This window comes from Panthera uncia, chromosome F1 (assembly GCF_023721935.1).
Source record: "Panthera uncia isolate 11264 chromosome F1, Puncia_PCG_1.0, whole genome shotgun sequence".
In the NCBI taxonomy this organism is placed as follows: Eukaryota; Metazoa; Chordata; class Mammalia; order Carnivora; family Felidae; genus Panthera; species Panthera uncia.
In genome coordinates, this window is record NC_064813.1 from 13959949 (window position 1) to 13980957 (window position 21009).

The 21009-nt window shown below is 39.1% G+C and overlaps 1 protein-coding gene across 9 annotated transcripts in view; it reads left to right on the plus strand.

Annotated features, from left to right (window-relative positions):
• Positions 1 to 21009, plus strand: part of DNM3 (dynamin 3) — a 560234-nt gene that overhangs the window by 208154 nt on the left and 331071 nt on the right. For all 9 annotated transcript variants that reach the window (XR_007458711.1, XM_049633950.1, XM_049633954.1 and 6 more), the window contains exons 10-11: positions 1515 to 1653; positions 16814 to 16900. Coding sequence is in view for 8 of the 9 variants with exons in the window: in XM_049633950.1 (XP_049489907.1) it covers positions 1515 to 1653; positions 16814 to 16900 (226 nt within the window). In the remaining variant the exon portion in view is untranslated. The remainder of the gene's footprint in view (positions 1 to 1514; positions 1654 to 16813; positions 16901 to 21009) is intronic.

Here is a 21009-nt window from a genome sequence, read left to right on the forward strand (position 1 = left end):
TGATAAGAAGTACACAGTGTCCTGAGAATAAGACACACTGATGGCATGATTATTTAGCCTCTTAAATACACTTCATTTGACAAGTTTTGTTTCCAGTTGATTCTGTTAGACATTTGAATAGAAGCCATCTTTGTCCACTGCAGACCTGTGGGTCCTTCTTTGTTCTGCAAGCGCCGTGTGCCGATGGCGAGCAAGGGAAGAAGACAGCCCTTGTGGGGCAAACAAAGATAAATGCATTAATGCCCTGCCTACCCGTGTGGTAATGGGACTGTGTGTGCTCAGACCACTGCAGTGCCAAATGGGATGCTGGGGTTCAGAGAAGGAAGGCCTTGTCAGTGGAAGGACTGGAGAAGGCGAGCTGTAGGAAGTGGTTGCTTTTGATCTGGGCTTTGAAGCACAGGTGGGATTTGGGACAGGCTGAAATTGTGGGGAGGGTGAAATGAACATCACGGACGAAGGCAAAGACAGGAAACGTTGGTATGAATATGTTTGTGGAAAGGCAAATGGTTGGGTTTGGCTGGAACCTAGGGTGCATGAAAGGGTGGAGGCAAATAACTGCAATGGAAAATCAGGGTCAGATGGGGGAAATGTTTAATATTAGACCAAACGGTGTGGATTTTATTCTATGTCCAACGTGGAGAGATTTCAAATTACTGTATAGTATGATCACTACAGTTAGAAATAGAGGCGAACATAGGGTGCTACGTAAATGGTTAGGAGGGGCAGTATAAAGCTGCTGTAAGGGGAAGTGTTAAATTTCCCAAAAGAGGTACCACAGAACTGAGTGGTCAAGGAGGAGAAGTTAATCAAAGAAGAAGTGAGACGAGCATGAGAAAAGCATTGTTAGGACACCAATTTGAATTAATTCCAGCTAAGTGAAAAGATACTTGCTATTTTGGTTATCGTTTGTTATTTTTGTAAATTCATGATTTAGGCATTCTGTGTCCCAAAGTTAGTTGCACTTAACTGTCTTCCTTTTCCTCTAGCACCCCAGGACCTCGGACTGGGAACCACTGAGCTCACTATAATACAGCTCTCCTAGGAACAATAGATTGCATAGTCAGGAACGCTACCATTTCAGCATTCACAAAGTGAGGATTATTTTCTGCTCTCTGAAGGGCAAGAGAGGGTTGCTTTTGGAATACTTTAGGAATAGAAATGTAAATTTAGGACCATTTTTATTGTAGCAGTGCTTTTTATTTTTGTGAAACTGTGAGATGAGACAAATTACAGTCAAGTGTTAGTTAGAAGTCGTATTAGAGTCCATGAAAACATTTTGGAAACTGTTTTTAGGTAATGCTAGTCATCTATAGATTGGGATTTATTAAGGAATTGTAGTATTGAACATGTTATTACAAATGATACTGTCTATAGAATAAATCACTATGTAACTTTCAAAGTTGGGCATTACATGCTTGCTTTAGGTGGCATGCCAATTGAAACCTTTTTAAAAAAAGTACTGGATATTACTCAATTTAAAAAATCTAATGTGCTGCTTTATTCCTTACATTCAGGACGGGGTTGTTTACTCCAGACATGGCATTTGAAGCAATAGTCAAAAAACAAATTGTAAAGCTTAAAGGACCATCCTTGAAGAGTGTAGATCTGGTAATACAAGAATTAATCAATACCGTCAAGAAGTGTACCAAAAAAGTAAGTTTGAATTACTTAACTTTCCAACAAGTAACTATTTGGTTTACCCATCTTTCCTATCCTGCTACGTGCCTCTCTTTTCCTGACCCTCACTTCATTGTGTTTGTCCAAGAGGAAGGAATGTGAAAAATACTGAGTGGGAATTGCTTTCATGATTGATTGGCAGAGATATTGTCTTCTATCACCCATGTCCGATAGGGTTGCCGAAGCCAGGAAGAGTATATTTAAGTCAGCTATTTTCTTCCTCGTTGTCTTAAACAGGTAAACATCACTTTAGAATAATTAGGTGAATGCTCTAATTTTTCTTACCGTGTGTAGATGGGGATAATGCCAGGGAAGGGAATTATTGACATTGTGTATATCAATGAAAAAATTCTTCTAAATTGTAAATGAATACCACTTGAACCTGGACATTCTGGGAAGCAGCAATGTGGCATGGTAGTTAAGACCTTAGGCTCTGAGGTCCAGGTGCCTAGATTCAGATCCTGGCTCTGCTATTTACTTTCTATGTGACCTTGAGTATCATACTTAATCCCTTATAGTCTTGTTAATTTATTTGTGAAATGAGGGTGATGATAATAATACTACCACCTCCATGAGAATTAAACAAGATGATGCCTCAAACCCATGGGGCACTTTGCACATTGATTAACCATAGCAAGTGCTCAGTAAATGGTGGCTAATCTATAAATGGCCATTTTAGTAGCATCCAATATTCTCTACCTTGTGATATTTATTGAATCTATGATGTAGAATGGTGAGGGAGACACTCTTCGCCAGGGGACTCCTCACTGAAGAACGTGGAGGAATTGTGCTGGATTCCATCCATTCCATGAGAGCATGAAAGGGGTACCTTGTGTTAGAAAATGTAAGGGAGTTAGAGATGATGATTAGGGTAGGGCAGGCCTGGCCCCATGGCAGTTAACACTGGTACTTATGATAATTTCTTCAAAGTATAGAGAGTTCCCTTCCCTTTCTGTATGGTTACTGTGAGTACCCTCCCTGAACAACCAGTGGGAAGAGAGAGGGGATGAGAGGGACAGAGACCGTAGATGAATATGAATTTGGTTTCTAGTTACCTGACAAAAATTCGGATGAAGAAAGATGTAAGTAGGGAAAGAGGAGGGCCAGCTGAATCCCTGGATGCCAATGCTAGAAGAAAAGGAGAAAAGGGGGGAGTAGCTTGGGGCCCAGAAGTGGCTCTGAGATTCAGACTTTTTCTCTAGACCTCTTGCTATTCTTCCACATTGTTCCTTAATATCCTACTTCCTTTTCTCCAAAACGGGGAAAGCCATAGGACTTAAGGGACTGAGGAAAGGGAAGAGGACGTACATGGAGAAGAAAAAAAGCCAAACTTTATACCAGCTCTCCATTTGAAAACTGGAAGCCCATTGGAAGCCCATTGATAATACTACACATTCCTCTTGTCCTTGCCTATACTTCAACATGCAGTCAGTCTTGCCACCTGTGTAAAGCTCTCCTGATTGGCCGCCTCATAAGTGACACTGAATTAACTGATCCTGCCTTCTCTATCAACCACATGATTGCCACTCTCAGCCCAAAACCCCTCTTTAGATTGCCCATGATCTCCTGTTCCCACCAGTAAAACTGTCTTCTTTCCAAGGATCCACTGTGTTGTGTCTGACCTCAAGCCTGTTTAGCCAGTTACACTTCTCATTTTAATCATGTAATTTAAATGAAGAGTAAATGAATTGATCAAATACAGAAAAGACTTTGAGTTTTGTTTCTATAAACACAACTTGGGAAAGGCTTGATAAACGCTAGCTATAAAAGCTTTGCTGTTGGCTAGGTGTAGGCAGGACAATGCTGAAAGAAGGTGGGGGAGTTATAAAAATCTAGACGGGCTCTGCATCCAGATTATTTCCCAAGTGTCTTCAGGTTCTCCTGCTACTTTAAAGAAAGCCAAACTGGAAATCATAGATGAGGGATGTGGTTTATGTAAGACAGAAGATGCATAACTCCAATCAGCAGATCCATATGCAGAGAATAGGCCTTGGCCTTACATCAGAAGATTGCCACATGTGTGTACATTTATGTTTTAAGTTATATAGAGTGTTTATGGGATGTATGAATCTTTTTTTTTTTTTTTTTTATCGTTTTCCATTGTATCCAACTTGCAGGAAAGCCAACAGTCAGTCTCGATGGCATGGGAAGAGACAGCTTGTTCCTGGACACTTTTTGGCTTCTATTCTTTGCTCTCTATCCTTTGAACCTCCCTTTCCATTATGCTCTCTGGATCAGTGGTAGTTGTATATCTGTACTGTCTTTGTAAACCATTGTATGTTTTGTCTTAACTAAAACCTCGTTTTCTCCTGGAGATTATTGCTTACCCTGCAGCTCTTTTCAGTGAAGAATATTTATTGGCTCAAACCCAGAGAATCTAAGTACCTGGATCCGGGTTGACATCTGCCTACTTCTCCTTTTGTGGCTTCCAAACATCATGCCTTCAACTCCTATAAAAGTCTTCAGTTAAGGCCCCAGTGGTACAAGCTCTGCATTTCCCTTCTATTCACCATCACCATCACATCCTGGTCACTCCTTTGCATTTGTCAAGATATTTAGAACATTCTTTACATTTTTCCTCTTCATCCTAGATTCACCTTCAACTTGGATGATATCAGTAGAGATCCATGTAGAGATCATGTCCAACACCCAACAGCTACTTTGAGATCTTTGACTCCAGTGGCTCTCTATTCATTCCATACTAGCATCATACTTCCATGACCTCTTCTGGTCCTTGTCATCATTGACAAATGTTCTACCAGGCGATCCTTCAGAAATTTCAGACTCTAAATCTAGGGTTTTCCCTTCCCAACCTCTCTAGGTTTTAAGTCAGTTAGAAAATTAGTAGAAGAGCTTAGATGAGGATTGAAATTTAGTATCCACTTTGCTGCTGATAAATCTAGATCAGAAAATGTGTCTGGGACTTGCTGCTGAAATGGGAGCCTCTTGTTACTTCCTCTTCCAATAGTAAACCGTAAAGCCTGCAGTGTTGGAGAGAGTTAGATATGCACCCATGAGCAATACAGAGTATTTTGGCTTGCCTTACATCTGTAGGAATGTAAACCAGTAAAAGTCAGAGACCCACATGTGAGCAATGACATAGTGTACCCACCCTACCCAACAGAGAGCTGAGGACTGATGCATGATAGGTGCTCACCATCTTATCAATCAACACGTCTCCCCCCACCCCCACCCCCTTTTTTTTACTGTGAGCTGGAGAAAATAATAGAAGCTTCTTCCATAGGACTTCCCCAAGAGGGCAGAAGCTGGTGAAAGTTCCTACTTTATGAGTGAGGTATGAAGAGTACTATTGAGAAGGAAGTGAGGGGACAGTTCTTCTTTATACCTAATATTCTATCACAAGCTCCTACCTTTCCAGCTCGCTCTCTCTCTCCTTTGCTCTCCCTATAACCACTCTGCTCATCAACTTCATTCTTATTTTCAGTAATGATTTCACAGAGAAAATAGGGGCTATAAATGGGAACATTAATTTCCCAAACTCACTGGTATTCCCAACTCTGCCCTTCCTTGTCCCTGTCTCTCTTGAGGTGGATTCCCTGGCCAGGGCTGGGGTCCTGCCTGTACTCTTGCCCTCTTAAGGAACTTACTCTTGGTTCTTCTATTGCTTCCATTCTTAAATTCTTCCATTTCTTAAAATTTCTTGATTTCTTCTATTTCATGACTTTCTGCATCACATTAAAAACAATCTTTCAATAATCTTTTACTGTTAAAAGTAGTAACAACAATAACAAAGCCTATTTACTACCTTATTCTCCTTTTATTCATGTCCAACCTTCTTGGGGAAAAAAGTAGTCTATGCTTGCTATCTTTATTTTCTTATCTCCGGTTAATCCATAACCCTCTAAAATGTGGCTTCCATGCCACCACTCTATTGAGTAATTATGGCAAAGATCAACCAGAAGCCTGATTGCCAGATGTAACAGCCTGGTGCTGTATTCTACCCTCTTTTTGAAGCTGACACCCCATTCTCATGGGTTCTCTTCATCTTTCTCATGATCCCTCCTCCATCTCCTTCAGGAGTTTATCCACTTTTCCTGCCTCTGAACACTAGAGTCACACAGAGCTTGCTCCTGGCTTTCTTCTCTTTGCACTGTCCTTTCTCCCTGCCAGATCATATCTCCCATAGCTCACCTACCACTTAAAATGTTGATCCTCAAATCTATAGCTTCAGCTCAAGCCTCTTTACTGAAACCATCTACTCCACAGTCTGCTGCCATTACACTCTTCTTACTTATGTCCCCGCAGATATTTTTTAAACTAAATTACTCCAGAGGACTCCTAACTGGTTTTTCCACCTCCAGTCTGGGCGCCATCAAATTCATCCTCCCCACTGCTGTGAAAGTAGCCCTTCTAAAATACATCTATTTTGCCCATTTCCTCAAAATTATGCAATGGCTCCTTATATCTTGAGAATAAAGTTCAAATCATTTATGGTTGTTTTTAGTTTCACATCTGATCTCTGAATCCTTCTTTAGCTCTATCCGTTGTCACTTTGTGCTTGCTTCTGCCATTCTAAGTGATTTGCACCATTTTCACAGGTTTTTCATGCCTTTACCATTTGCACATGTGACTCCCTTTGTTTTGAATGTCTCCTTTTCCTCTTGTCTTCACCTTCCATCCCCTCTTATTTTTTATGATCCAGCTCAATCATCATCATTTTCCCAAAAAATCTTCTTGTACGGCCTCTGAATCCTCCCCTGATCTCCATCCTTGCTCCCTTTTCAGTGCTTCACTTGACACCCTATGTTTACTTTTATCAGAGCATTTATGATATGGGATTGTAGCTGTTTATAATTTATTTGTTTGGGTAAATAACCTAAATAACCTATAATCTCCTCCTGTTGATTCTAAACTCCTTTTAAAAAAGAGCTATGTCAGGGTGCCTGGGTGGCTCAGTTGGTTAGGTGTGCAACTCTTGGTTTCAGCTCAGGTCATGATCTCATGGTTCCTAAGTTGAAGCCCCATGTAGGACTCAACACCACTGATGTGGAGCCTGCTTGGGATAGTCATTCTCTCTCTCTCTCTCTCTCTCTCTCTCTCTCTCTCTCCCTCCCTCCCTCCCTCCTTCCCTCCCTCCCTTTCTCTCTGTGCCTCCCCTGCTCTCTCTCTCTCTCAAAATAAATAAATGTAAAAAAGTAATAATAAAAAAGAGCTACGTCTTATCTTCTTATTCTTGGTATCTAACATAATGACTAACCCTACAGAAGAGGCACTCTATAAATACTTTATAAATTAAGAATTGAGATATTCTAGGGGCACCTGGGTGGCTCAGTCAGTAAACAAGTTGATTTTGGCTCAGGTCATGATCTCATGGTCGTGAGATCAAGCCCTTGCATCGGGCTCTGTGCTGACACTGTGGAGCCTGCTTGGGATTTTCTCTCTCTCTCTCTCTCTCTCTCTCTCTCTCTCTCTCTGCCCCTCTCCCAATTGCACATGTGCACTCTGTCTCTCAAAACAAATAAATAAACTTACAAAAAATTTTAGATATTCTAAAGTTATCCTGATGCTAAAGAACTCTGTACTTTAAAAGAATATTTTAGTCATGACTTCTATTTTTATTTTTTTTAAGCTTTTTGTGTTTATTTATTTTTGAGAGAGAGAGAGAGAGAAAGAGAGAGAGCACGCACAAGCAGGGGAGGGACAAAGAGAGAGGGACACACAGAATCCGAGGCAGCTTCCAGGCTCTGAGCTATCAGCACAGAACCTGACACGGGGTGCGAACCCACAAACCACGAGATCATGACCTGAGCTGAAGTCGGATGCCTAACCAACTGAGCCACCCAGGCCCCCCTAGTCATTCCTTTTAAAATGATAAAATTTGAGCAGGTTTTCTTTTCCTTATTTCTCATTTTGATGTTCTTGACTTTTGCCCTTGTTATGTCTACTTTCAAGTTCTTTTACAAGCAAAATAATCTTGATTAAAGTTGAGGATACCTGGGCTTTATTACTTGACCCCTTTGAATATGAGCCATAGATAATGTGATTATATTATTTGTCATCCAACATAGGACTCTTTTGAGATTGAAAGGGGGAGCTATTAATACTTTCACTGGAATAGTAGGAGTAAAGCAAGACTTCCCCAGGCCATCTGAAAACCATAGTTACTCTAGCTGTATTGTGAATGTATATATTCACATGTATTCTTAAAACAGTATTTTCATTTACAACGTTTCTCATGTTGAATGTCTTATGTGTAAAATACTTAATTTTTTTCTTAAGCCACATAAATAAACATCAGTGGAAAACATGGGATTTATGTGTGTTCAAGTAACAAAACACAAAGCTAGACTTCTAACCTGGGGAAATGCAGTCTTCTCGTGTATTTTCTCACTGTTGTCTCTGGGGCACTGGAGGACAAGACAAGAACATTAGAGCTTTATGAGTGTTTGGCTTCACTCCAGAGACGTGTCAATTTCAGAATTTTTCTGGTGGGTATTAGCTCTCAGCTGCTTTTCTTTACCCCCAATTCTCCAGTGCACCATTGCAGGGTCCTGAGTTTCTTTCAGGAAGCACTGAGAGGAACATCTTGTTTTTTTAACCACAGTTTAACAACTGTGCCATTTATTGGCCTCTTGGGAAACCACATTCTTGGATTGCCATCATACCAATTAATTGATTTTTTTTTACCCTGTTCAGAAAAAGGAAAAAAAAAAGAAAAAAAAAAGAAAAGCTTTGCAAGGAAATAGAAAAGATGCATTAGTTGGCTGTTAGAAATATAAGGAAAATTTTTTCATTAAAAAGCGCTATTAGAAGAAATGCTGAATTTTGTGGCATGTTAGGTGACTCAATATCTTGCTTTGAGTACACATAACTAATCAGGTGAATCTAAAGTCCTTAGCATGGCTTTCAAGGCCTACATGATCTTACTCCTTTTCACCTCTAAGCTCCTCCCACTTTCCCCTCCCTTGGTCCATTCCAGCTAGACTGGTCTCCTCGTTTCTTCAACATGTCAAGGGGATATGATGGCAGGGCCTTTGTACTTCTCATTCTCAGTGTTGGAAATGCTCTGCCTCAAGATACTTGTGCAGATCACCCCCTGGCTTCCTTTCAAGTCTCTCCTCAAATGCCATTTAATCAGTCTTTCTCAGATTTTCCTATCTACAGTTGTACATGCCTTCCTTCAAAACGGAGACATACACACACATACACGTAAGTCTTCATCTACTTACCAAACTTCATTTTTCTTTGTGGCACATATGACCACGTGAATTATACTATGTATATCTTTTGTTTTTCTTGTTGTTGGACAATAAAGGGACTTTGAGAATATAAGCTCCATGGGAGTAGGGATTTGGTTTATTCAGCACTCTATTCACAATCTTAAAACAGCCAGATTTTCAATAATAATTATTGAATGAATAATTGAAAGAATAAGTGAATCATGTCTTATTGATGTGGCAGATAATGATGAGTTTGACTGAAGTAGCCACTTGATTACCTTCCATGAAAGTCTATAGGTTGAAGGAGGATAGCTGCAAAACATCATGCTCAGATAGGGCTCTTTTAGGTCTGGATAGATCTGCTGTGGTTTTCTATGAACAAAAAGACTCACTTTTCACCTTCTCTGCCAGTTGGCTGTCAGTCTAACAAACTGCTATGTTCTGCATATAATAGATACCTCACATAACTCATGTGTCAAATCAGGCTGATTATTAAAGTTTGAACCTCTCATTGGGTATTGTAGAGAATTCAGGCCTGGGACTTGGCTTTTAAAGAATAGGAATTTCGGGGGCGCCTGGGTGGCGCAGTCGGTTAAGCGTCCGACTGCAGCCAGGTCACGATCTCACCGTCCGTGAGTTCGAGCCCCGCGTCAGGCTCTGGGCTGATGGCTCAGAGCCTGGAGCCTGTTTCCGATTCTGTGTCTCCCTCTCTCTCTGTCCCTCCCCCGTTCATGCTCTGTCTCTCTCTGTCCCAAAAAAAAAAAAAACGTTAAAAAAAAAAATTAAAAAAAAAAAAAAAGAATAGGAATTTCACCTTTTTGTTATTGTTACTTGTTTTTAACCCCACCCCCACCTATTTTATTGAGGCATAATGGACATACTATGTTAGTTCCCAGTATATAACATAATGATTCAATATTGTATACACTGTGAAATGATCACCACATTGGGTCTAGTGAACAGCCATCACCACACATAGTATTAAAAAGTTTTTCTTGTGATGAGAACTTTAAAGATCTATTCTCTTAACAATTTGTGAATATGCATACAGTATTATTAACTATAGTCACCATGCTGTACATTACATCCCCAGGATTTTATTTTTTAACTGTAAGTTTGTACCTTTTGAACACTGTCACCCATTTTGCCCGCCCCTTGCTCCTGGCAACCATCAATCTGTTCTCAGTATCTATGAGCTTGGTTGTTGTTATTATTGCTTCTTAGATTCTACAAGATTCCATGAGTGTGATCATGCAGATTCTGTATGACTTATTTTGCTTAGCCCCTACCCTCAAGGTCCATCTAACTTGTCACAAATGATAGGATTTCCCTCTTTTTAATGGCTGAATAATATTCCAGGAATTTCACCTTTTCATCTCATAATTCACTAAAGAATTTATGATCTTTATAATTAATTCTTAATTTATAATTTGCCCTGGCTTCTGCTTTTCCCCTTGATTTTTCTGTTTTTCTCTTTTCTTTTTACTTTAGAGAGAGAGAGAAAGAGCATGAGTGGGGGAGAAGGGCAGAGGGAGAGAGAGAGAGAATCTTAAGTGGGCTCCATGTTCAGCACAGAGCGTGACCTGGGGCTCGATCCCATGACCCGGGATCATGACCTGAGCCGAAATCAAGAGTCAGATGCTCAAGTGAGTGAGGCACCCAGGCACCCTGATTTTTCTTTTTAAGCTGTTCATTAATACGTCTACCAGAGATAAACTTGGAAAGAAAGGAAATCTGATTATTATCTTCAGGTGTTGTTTGGGGACAGTGTCAGCCCCACCCTGGGCTCCTGTTTGGGTGTGCTCTGAATTACTTCGTGAGGCTCTCTCTTCTGATTATCTTTCAGCCTTATTTCACTCAAGGTTGGACTTTTGTTTTTATTCTTCAGCATTTGCTAACATTGAAGTTCTCATTTCTCTGCTTAGATGAAATGTTATGGTGAGAACATACCAGTATAACTTACATATTCTTCTATCACATATGCACCAATTGTAGAAAGTATCTGAGGTGTAAAGATTTGGGATTTGCCCACTTGGAGAAGGAGGGCCAGCAGCATTTCTTTTTCTCTGACCACTTTACCCAAGGCCACCTCAATGGGACCTGGCTCCCTTCCCCTTCTAACAACTTTACTTAGGTCTTCTAAGACTTCCCATGTGCCACTTCTAAAATACAGAACACTTGAGGGGCACCTGGGTGGCTCAGTTGGTTAAGCGTCCAACTTCAGCTCAGGTCACGATCTCACGGTTCGTGAGTTCGAGCCCCGCGTCGGGCTCTGGGCTGATGGCTCAGAGCCTGAAGCCTGCTTCCGATTCTGTGTCTCCCTCTCTCTCTGCCCCTCCCCTGTTCATGCTCTGTCTCTCTCTGTCCCCAAAATAAATAAACATTAAAAAATAAAATAAAATAAAATACAGAACACTTGATAAAAAAATTTTCCCATTTACACTTGTGCAATCTCTTGACCTCTGTACTAGAATTGTTTCTCACCTTTGTAGATGTTACTGCTTGTTTTACCTTTTGTCATAATAAATGTCTTATTTCATAATAATAAATATTTTCTCCTTTCCTGAATGAATCCAGTGTTATGCTATAAACAAATAAAGGATTTCTAGGGACTTGGGGGCAGGTTTTAATTCACAGAAATGGAATAAAATTATTATATGCTTTCATGAGCAGTAAAATCATTACTGTTACTCAGTGGCCAACATTGGAAGGTTTATAGCTTTTGTATCAAAACAGAGTCCATACCTTTAGTTTAGCCAAACCAATCAACTCAAGTCATGTGCATTAAAAAAAAATTGATCTGGTCTTTAGTTTATTTTCTCCGTTTGTGTTTGGTATGGAACTATGAACAGATGGTTACCTAATAACCTGAGTCTTTGCTTAAGGCAGCAAACTAGTTACTCTTGACGATGTAGAAATCTTGCCTCATCCTGTGTCTGTTCCAAGAGAAACCTAATAGCATGGCTCTCATGGTCTGATTAATCAATTGTTAGTAAATTTTATAAGTGTGTAACTTGTATTGCATAGAAAGGCCATTCAAGTAATATTTTTTCCTTTAGGGGAAAAATGTGGTCCATGCTTAAAAGCAAATTTTATATTGAAATGCCACCAAAGTAATTAAATGCTGCCATAAGTAACACTTAAAATACTGAATTTTATTAAAACATGTTTTGTATTAAAAAATATATGATGCTATTTTCTCTCAGACCATAACTAAAATTTTCTCTCAGAATTACTTCATATATACTGCATTGTTTCCACATTGGATATTCCTTATTACTTAAGATTATTCCGTGTAATTTTAACAATAAGCTGTTTAGGGGCACCTGGGTGACTCAGTGGGTTGAGCGTCCAACTTCAACTCAGGTCATGATCTCGCAGTGTGTGGGTTTGAGCCCCACGTTGAGCTCTGTGCTGACAGCTCGGAGCCTGGAGCCTGTTTCAGATTCTATGTCTCCCTCTCTGTCTGCCCCTCCCCTGTTCAAACTCTGTCTCTTTCTCTCTCTCTCTCTCTCTCTCAAAAATAAATAAACATTTAAAAATAACAAAACAGTAAGCTGTTTAGAAATAATTTGTCATTTGATTAATGTCCTGCTCTGTCTGGAAGTTTCATTGTTTTGATTTTAAGCATCAGATCCTCTGAGGCCTTCTCTGAGCAGGTTTAGCCATTTATTTTTCATGTGTTTTCTCTTGATTTTTATAAAATATTTCTCTCTGGTGTGACAATATACCTTTATAGTCAACCTGCCACTCAAGACTGTTTTTAATATCAGGTAGTTTGACAAAAACTGAGTGTCAGGCTGGCTTATGGCAGTTTCCCAATGAATCTTTGTTAAATGAATGACTGATGTGAAATAAATTCAGGAATATAAAATTAATATAATCAGTAGCAAAGCCTTAATTCCTTGATTCTGTATTAATCAATTTCTAGAATATTTAAGTAGTTAATAGGGGAGTAAATGCATAAAAATGGCATCCTCTAAATCAATATTATTTTGGCATACATAATTACAACTTTGATGATTTGACAAAGTAAATATAGTCTTATAAATGCAAGCTTTCAATTTGGTATTCAGAGCAAAAGAGATAAGAAATTATAATGGTTAATAAGGTTGAGGAAACATTGTGCCTTAAATAAGAGACCTAGAAGAGAGGTGAGGAACTGAACTGGGCAGAGTGAAGTATTTTTTAAAACAAAGAAAAGGGTTATGCAAACTGAGCAGGAACTGCCATTGAATGAGCTAATGAAATGAGTGACAGAAAGCCTGATCAGAAATCAGAAATGATTCAGAATGTGAGTGGGACTTTTTTTTTTTAACTTCTTCCTCTATATATTATGAGAAGAATTGGGACTGGAGTATTACATTTGAGAGCCAGCAATTCAAGCCAACATTTTGATTTTTATACTCCTACAGTCTTTCCAAATCAACCAGCTAGATAGAAACCATACCAGCTTCATTACTGCCTTTCAGCCATGGCTAGGTCCTGCACTGCTTAGTGTCTCCTTCAATATTTCTCCTCCTTTGCCTCCATGGGGGCGGTTCTTACAGTGTGTTCTCTTTCCCTTTTGTTCCACTTAGAAATTAGGCTCATTTACTTCCAGTTGTCTCAGTTGTAGGTACCAAATTATGGCTCTGGTGGGCTCCTTTCCTGGTGAAGTTAAGCCCATGGGTAGTAAGTTTGGAAAGATGAGGAGATACACACACATAAAAAATCAATCCTCCCCACAAGGCCAGTAGTTGGGAGGGTTCTTAGATGTTTCTGCTTCTTGGAGTACTCTTGTCATTTTGGCCTTTCTCAAGACTTTAATGATGGCTGCATACTAGCTTGGGAACCTTCAGCTATCAAGTATTTTGTTTCTGAAAAAAAATATTTATAGTGCCATTCTTTGGTGTTTTAAAAATAACCTTCTGCTGTCATCCATTTTCTAAATGCTGTTAGAGGCTTGACTTTCCTTCTCAGTAGACCACTATTCCTTGTGTTGTCGCTTTTCTGCAGGAGGACAATTCTATATTTGTGCAGCTGTTGTCAAAAAGCAAAGGTGTGCCGTTAGCTTGGGATGCTCTGAGTGCAGAGGAGAAACAGTTGCTCTGGTAGCCTAGGACAGGCTAGTGGTGACTGTCACATATACCACCCGGGTTTGCACTAGTGAAGAAGAACAACTGGTGTTGATCAGCTATTTCTTCTCTGCTTAAAACTTTTTACAGGATTCACAAAAAATAACTTACGATATTCTCAGAGTATAAAAGGGCTACTGGGATAATAGACTTTTCCTGGAATATGTCTCCAAAACTTGAAGTGGAAGTTTCATTTGTGCCTTCAATTTTTCATGAAATAATCCCCCAAATGAGCCATACATCTCAGGATTCAGCTAAGGATTTCAAAAAGGGAGTAATGGTTTGGTGATCTCATGAAGAGACACTGGGCTGTGAATTTTGAAAGTAACGAGGCAGCCAGGTCTCTATGCTTTTATTATGATGCTATGCTCTATGGTCACTGTAGAAAAATTTGGAGAAGGTAGAGATGTAGATAGAAAAAAATGGAAATTATGCATAACCCATGATTCCAAGAGATTATTCCTATTAACATTTTGTAGTATTTCTATAGACCTTTTTCTGTGTGTGGACAGTAGACTTGCAGCCTTAGAGGTTGAATATTTATGTATGATTTGTGATTATGATGGTTCCATGAAGAATTACAGTTTGTTGTCTAGCTAAGACACTAATGTGCATCATGCATACTATAAAGTTGCTGTGTACAGTGACCTTGTTTGACCATGGGGCAGCTATATTTCAGGGAGGTTTAGTTCCAACTGCTTAAAAATTAGGAGACATATTAGGTGCTACAATATTACCCAAGAATTTTGAGATTTGTAAGATCTTGGATTGTATCCTTGAAGGATATCAAGGGTATATGGTGGCCTATGACTACGTGTATATGTGTGTATGCTTATGTGTAATCACATTTATATACATGTGGCCTGATTTTCTTCACTTACTGTCATAAACACTTTACCATGTTTTTAGATATTATTTAGAAATTAGAATGAAAAAATTAGGTAATGGATATTATTTGAACAGGTAATTATATCCCATTAGTGGATCTACCTTAACTTATTTAATATCATTACATATTTAGGTGGTTTAAATAGTTTTATTTGTTTATCTTATTGTTGCTATCCCAAGCAATGCTGTGATGAATGTCCTTATTATTTTATCTCAGAATCCTGTGAAATAATTAGGTTGACAGATAAACAGAGGGTTTTAAGATTTTTTTTTGATACATATTGCCAAATTGCTTTCCAGAAAGATTATTCTCATTGTCGCTTTTTCAGCAAGCTTAAACTGCTAGTTTCAGTATACCTTCATCTAGATTAAGTCTCATAAAAATAATTAGAACCATTTGACAACATGAGAGTTATTATCTTTCTTTGCATTACTTGGATCATTTATGCAGTTTAATATTTTTCTTTTGCTATTGATCATTAAATTTCTTTTTTAATTAAATCATGTCCTTTGCCTATTTTGTGGGATATTATTATTATTTTCAGGTGCTTTAAATGATCATTGAATTAGCATTTGCCTGTCATATGCCATGAATTTGCACACTTTTCTCCATTCTATTTCTGCTATCCCAGTCCACGTCACCAGCATTTCTCATCTGAATTGCTTCAGGAGCCAAAATTCATTGCAGGTCTGCAAGGATCCTTCTGATCTGACCTCTGTTTACCTTTCTACTTTCACCACAAGACCATCCTCCTCACTCTCTGCTCTGATCTTTCTTTACTTCCTTTACCATTCATTGTCCCTGTCCCGCATTGCCTTCACACTGTTCTGGGGCATGGAAAGCTTCATTTCCCCCACAACTGTTCTACACAACTTTACCCAAGTCCTTCTGGATTAGGCCTCCTTGAATATTCTCGTAGAATCCCATTCTTCTTCTTTCTTACATTGAAAACAACTATGATTAATTCATTCCTTTTTGCAGATTAAATTTTTGACAATTACCTGCATAATGGGATAAGTGATTGAAATGTATTATTTCTATAGTTTTGCCAAAAAGTATGTACATGCAAACATATCTGTTAGGGAAGAATTAAAAAAATTATGTCAGGGTGCCTGGTGACTCAATCAGTTGAGTGTCCAACTCTTGATTTCAGCTCAGGTCATGATCTCACAGTTGGTGAGATCAAGCCCCCTGTCATCGGACTCTGCTCTGAAAGCGTGCAGCCTGCTTGGGATTCTCTCTCTCCCTCTCTCTGCCCCTTCCCACTCAAGTGCACATGCACATGTGTACTCTCTCTCTCTCTCAGGATAAATAAATTAAAACTTAAAAAAATTGACCTCTGTGGTTCATGGAATAAATCATTCTCAAAGAGTAGTGGACAGGACAATGGGCTCTGGAGTCCCAAGGGCTTGGGTTGGAATTCTAGGCCCACCAATTCTGAGCTGTTTACTCTTGGGCAAGTTGCTTAACTTCTCTATGCTTCATTTTCATCCTCTATATAATGGAATTAATAATAAAACCTATCTTTTATGATTGTTGTGGATTTTGAATGAGATAACTCATGAGGTGTTAAGCACACAGCCTAGAACATGGTAAGTACTCTCTAAATGTGAGTCATTGTTCTCTTTTTCATCCTCATTTCTATCTTCTTTATCTTTGAACTTTATTAAGTGCCAACTCTGTAGAGCATAGTACTAGATGGTATTTGGATTTCTGTTTTTGTTTTTGCAGGGAATTTCTCTACTGGTTTTGAAGTGTTTCCTATCAGATAATGTAGTTATTTTGATGATTGTTTGTGGAGCCCTTTCTGTCACTCTGCCATTCTTCTTTAGGATATTTTACTTTTGCTTCTAGATTTGCAATATGTACCTTCTATAAGATAACATATCTTTGCTTCTTTTTTTGCAGTATAACTTTTTGTGTATTAACTCAGATGTTTCTCTTAACAGCTGGCAAACTTCCCCAGACTCTGCGAGGAAACAGAAAGGATTGTTGCCAACCATATTCGCGAGCGAGAAGGGAAGACAAAGGACCAGGTGAGGGGAGGCTTCCTTGTTGGGCAGGGTCTTTGTCAGAAGTGGAAGTTCTCCAAGGCTGTCTGGTGGTCTCCAACAGTTGGCCTTTCTCTGAATGGCAAGAAAGAACACAACCACATATGTTTATTTTTACTTATTTATGAATTTTATACATGTGTTGCTATACTAACATCTTGTGTATGTTGAGAATATAAATGAGTGTAAAAGCTTTGAAGGACAACGTTTAGAAAACAGTAATAGGAATTACTTTTACTCTTGGTGCCCCATGGATTGTCATGTGCACCCCTGGCATGTATACACTCCACTCTGAAAGCCAATAATCCAGAAACATTCCACATGTTTTCTTTAAGCAGAGGTTCTTAGCTTTTAATGGGCCGACAGATGGGTATCAGGATATTCATAAATTCCTAAAATGTTATGAAGAATGTCAGTTTTTTTCCCCCTAGGTGAATGGAGAAAGCTATTCATCAACTTATCCATGGAACCTGTGATTAGATACTTAAGTATCTGTTTAAACAGTTTATTTGTTTGTCTCATTGCTGCTATCCCAAGCAATTCTGTGATGAATGTCTTTATTATTTAATCTCAGAATCCTGTGAAATAATTAGGTTGACAGATATACAGAGGGTTTTAAGATTTTTTTTTTGATACATATTGCCAGATTGCTTTCCCGAAAGATTATTCTCATTGTCACTTCTTCAACAAGTTTAAACTGTGCTAGTGTTTCAGTATACCTTCATCTACATTCATTTTCATAAAAATAATTAGAGAAAAAAATGTTTAAGAACAGCTCTTTTAGGGCACCTGGCCGGCTCAGTCAGTTAAGCATCTGACTTCGGCTCAGGTCATGACATGGGTTCGAGCCCCACGTTGGGCTCTGTGCTGACAGCTCAGAGCCTGGAGCCTGCCTCCGATTCTGTCTCCCTCTGTCTGTCTCTCTCTCTCTGCCCCTCTCCCGCTCTCACTGTGTGTGTGTGTCTCTCTCTCTCAAAAATAAATAAACATTGAAAAAAAAACAGCTCTTTTAAACATGTCTATTTAGTGAATATATATATATATATATATGGCTTGTAAGGAGTGACCTTAAAATTATCTTCTAATCCTATTTAGCTCTTTTAATTCAAAAGGTTATTTTATGCGAAGGTAATTCATTAGAAAAAGCTAAGGACTGTGTGTAAATAGTAAAAGCTTCTTAAATTTAGGTGGATTTTATTCTTAGTTATTTACAAAAATGTTATAAGGGGAGGCATGAAGGTTTTCAAATGCTCTTCAGTTCCAGGACACAGCTGTGACAGCATGTAGAGGACACTGGACTCAGGCCATGTGTTCTCTACAAAATAACAGCATGTTCTTGTGGAAATCACTTCTCAGGACTGTTGTTTTCTCATGTACAGCTTTGGGATGTTGGTCTATGTCATCTCAGAAGTCTCTCTAAGTTAGAATTCCAAGATTTTGTGCCTCTTAGAATTCCAAGATTTTGGAAAGGCGGAGAGGGAAAGCCAGGGAAAAAGGAGAAGGCAAAATAGAAGAGAGAGAAACCACAGGGAGAGAGACACAGGCAAACTGCCACAGAGGGTGCGTGTAGGGGTGGGGCGGGGTGGGGAGGGTGGAAGGAGAAAGTGAAGAGACAGGATGGGGGCCCAGTAGGTTGGGATATTTGTGACTCAGTAAAACTTGACTATCAGCTTGAGCTGTGGGATTCATTGCTACTACTTTTTATCGTTGTGCTTTGGAAGTTAATTAACCATTATTCATAGTTTTCACTTGTTTTCCAGCTTCCACACCCTTGGATAGCTACAGTAGCCAAAAAGAGGAGAAAATAGGCTTTCTGACTTAGTGGAGATAAACAAATCAATGTTAACTCACGAGCCAGTGAAATCAAGCCTGGGGCCAGATATAAAATCCTGACACCAGAAGTTCCCCCACACATCTAATGTCATGGCTGCAGTTGGACCAAGAAAACTGAAGTTCTAGTATCAACTGTACTCCTGACCTTAAGTCAATAAGATAACAGTTTTAATTCAGTGTCCATATTTTATAAAATTCAAAGGATAATATTATCCTACTTAACTCTTAGGGATCCTATGTAAAAACAATATTGAAGTAGTACAATTATTATCTTAATTACCTTTGTTTTCCTATCTAAGCAGTTGTTAGCTTCATGTTTCCTGTTTCAGTTTTGCTTTACTGAAACAATGTAATCAAACTTAGCACTGTTGTTAAGATTGTGGGCTTCAGGTTCAGACTGCCTGAGTCCGAATTCCACCTCTGCCATTATTTTCTGTGCAAATAATAAGGTGCTTGACATCGTATACTTCAGTTTCCTCATCTTAAAGTGAGATAATAATGGTAGTTAACTCATAGGAATTTTATGAGGATGAAATTAAGCATCCAAATGCAGTTCTGAGTTCTTCATTAATTTTAGTTGTTTTCATTGTTTTTCCTACAGAGCTGTGGTACCTAGTATCTGTGAGAAAGAATTGCCTTTTTCTGATTTTAAGAGAAATTGTCTTTCACCTGCAACTCTGATGTAGTGATCACTTCATTCCCCAAGTGGGAGATAAGGGATGGAGCAGGTGTCTCTACTAAGTGGCCATCTCAGGTGTCCTAGTCTGACAGTTCATCAGCCAACCACTTGAAGAAGCTGGTGCTTGGCACCTATAGTACGACCTGTGCGGTAAAAACATTCATGTTCTTGGACATGTGAAGGTAGCAGTTTGCATAGATCTCAGGTTTGAGTTCTGAACTCCATGCTGCTTTGGGTTGTATGATGCTTCCAAAGTAGCTGGCCAGAGAGTGACCCATTTTCCCAGGCCTTTGTACCAGAAATGCTTTGAGGTGTTCTTGTAGTTATTTTTTAGTTAAAAAATTTTTTTTAATTTTAATGATTTTTTTTTTTAATTCTTAGGGAGAGAGAGAGAGAGAGAGAGAGAGAGAGGGAGGGAGGGAGGTGGAAGAGGGGCAGAGAGAGAGGGAGACACAGAATCCGAAACAGGCTCCAGGCTCTGAGCTGTCAGCACAGAGCCCAGTGCAGGGCTCAAACCCACAAGCGGTTGAGATCATGACCTGAGTCAAAGTCAGTTGCTAAACTGACTGAGCCACCCAGGAGCCCCAGGTTTTAAAAGTTTTTAAGAAATTATTACTGACCTCTGCTCTGGAAGCCTTGTGGGGGGGGGGGGCGGAATTCTTCAATATTAAACATATAGACAACCATAAATCTGTGAGCTTTTTTCTAAGACATAGGTTTTTTTAAAATGTGTGCCTGCTATCATTCCAGGTGCTTCCACACATGTAATTGCATGTTAAAGGGACTGACTTTGTGGGTGATTATTGCTAGCAGGGGTAGCTTTACTTTTTCTTTAACTAAATATTCAATAACTGTGGGTGGAAAGGCAGTGAGAAACTCTGAGAAAGTGAAAAAATGAGAAAAAAATGTACTATTTTCCTTTTCATCCCCCACATGCGACCTGGCTCTTTTCCTAGGATGAACACAGACTCCCAGTTTCCAGGAATATGAATGAGAGCAGCCATAGTTTTTATTTTTTTTCCCACTTTTTTCCTATACTGCAGTCCAAGTTAATGTGCATGAACGGCCAAGATATTCGTGACAACCTTTGGCAATGCTGAGAATTATGTAGATATTTTGCTCTTTATGGCGGCAACAATTTATTTGTGCTTAAACATTATGGTTTATTGATGCAAACTCCTGGCCAAATGGATTTGGGAGTATAACATTTAACAGAATCTGGCTTTATTGTTGGGAGAATAGAGGCAATACCACAGACAAAGTAATAATGATGACCCCTCCTAACTCTAGAGTTTTGTTCATTAGGACAAGAAATGAAACTGTATCTGAGGATACGAAACTTTTTCATAAAAGTATGACGTTACTGACCTAATAGTGCCTGTACTGTGACTTTATATTTGGTAGTAAGGATGGATTTGGGTGATGCATTAATTTTTTTTGGCCAGGTCCCCTTGGGATTCACAGCAAGACGACCAGCTGAGATTAGCCATAAAAGCAAACCCTCAGAGCCCATAGCATTGGGTAGTGACAGAGAGACAACAATAAGCGGCCATTTACTGATTATGTGGTAATAAATTGCTCC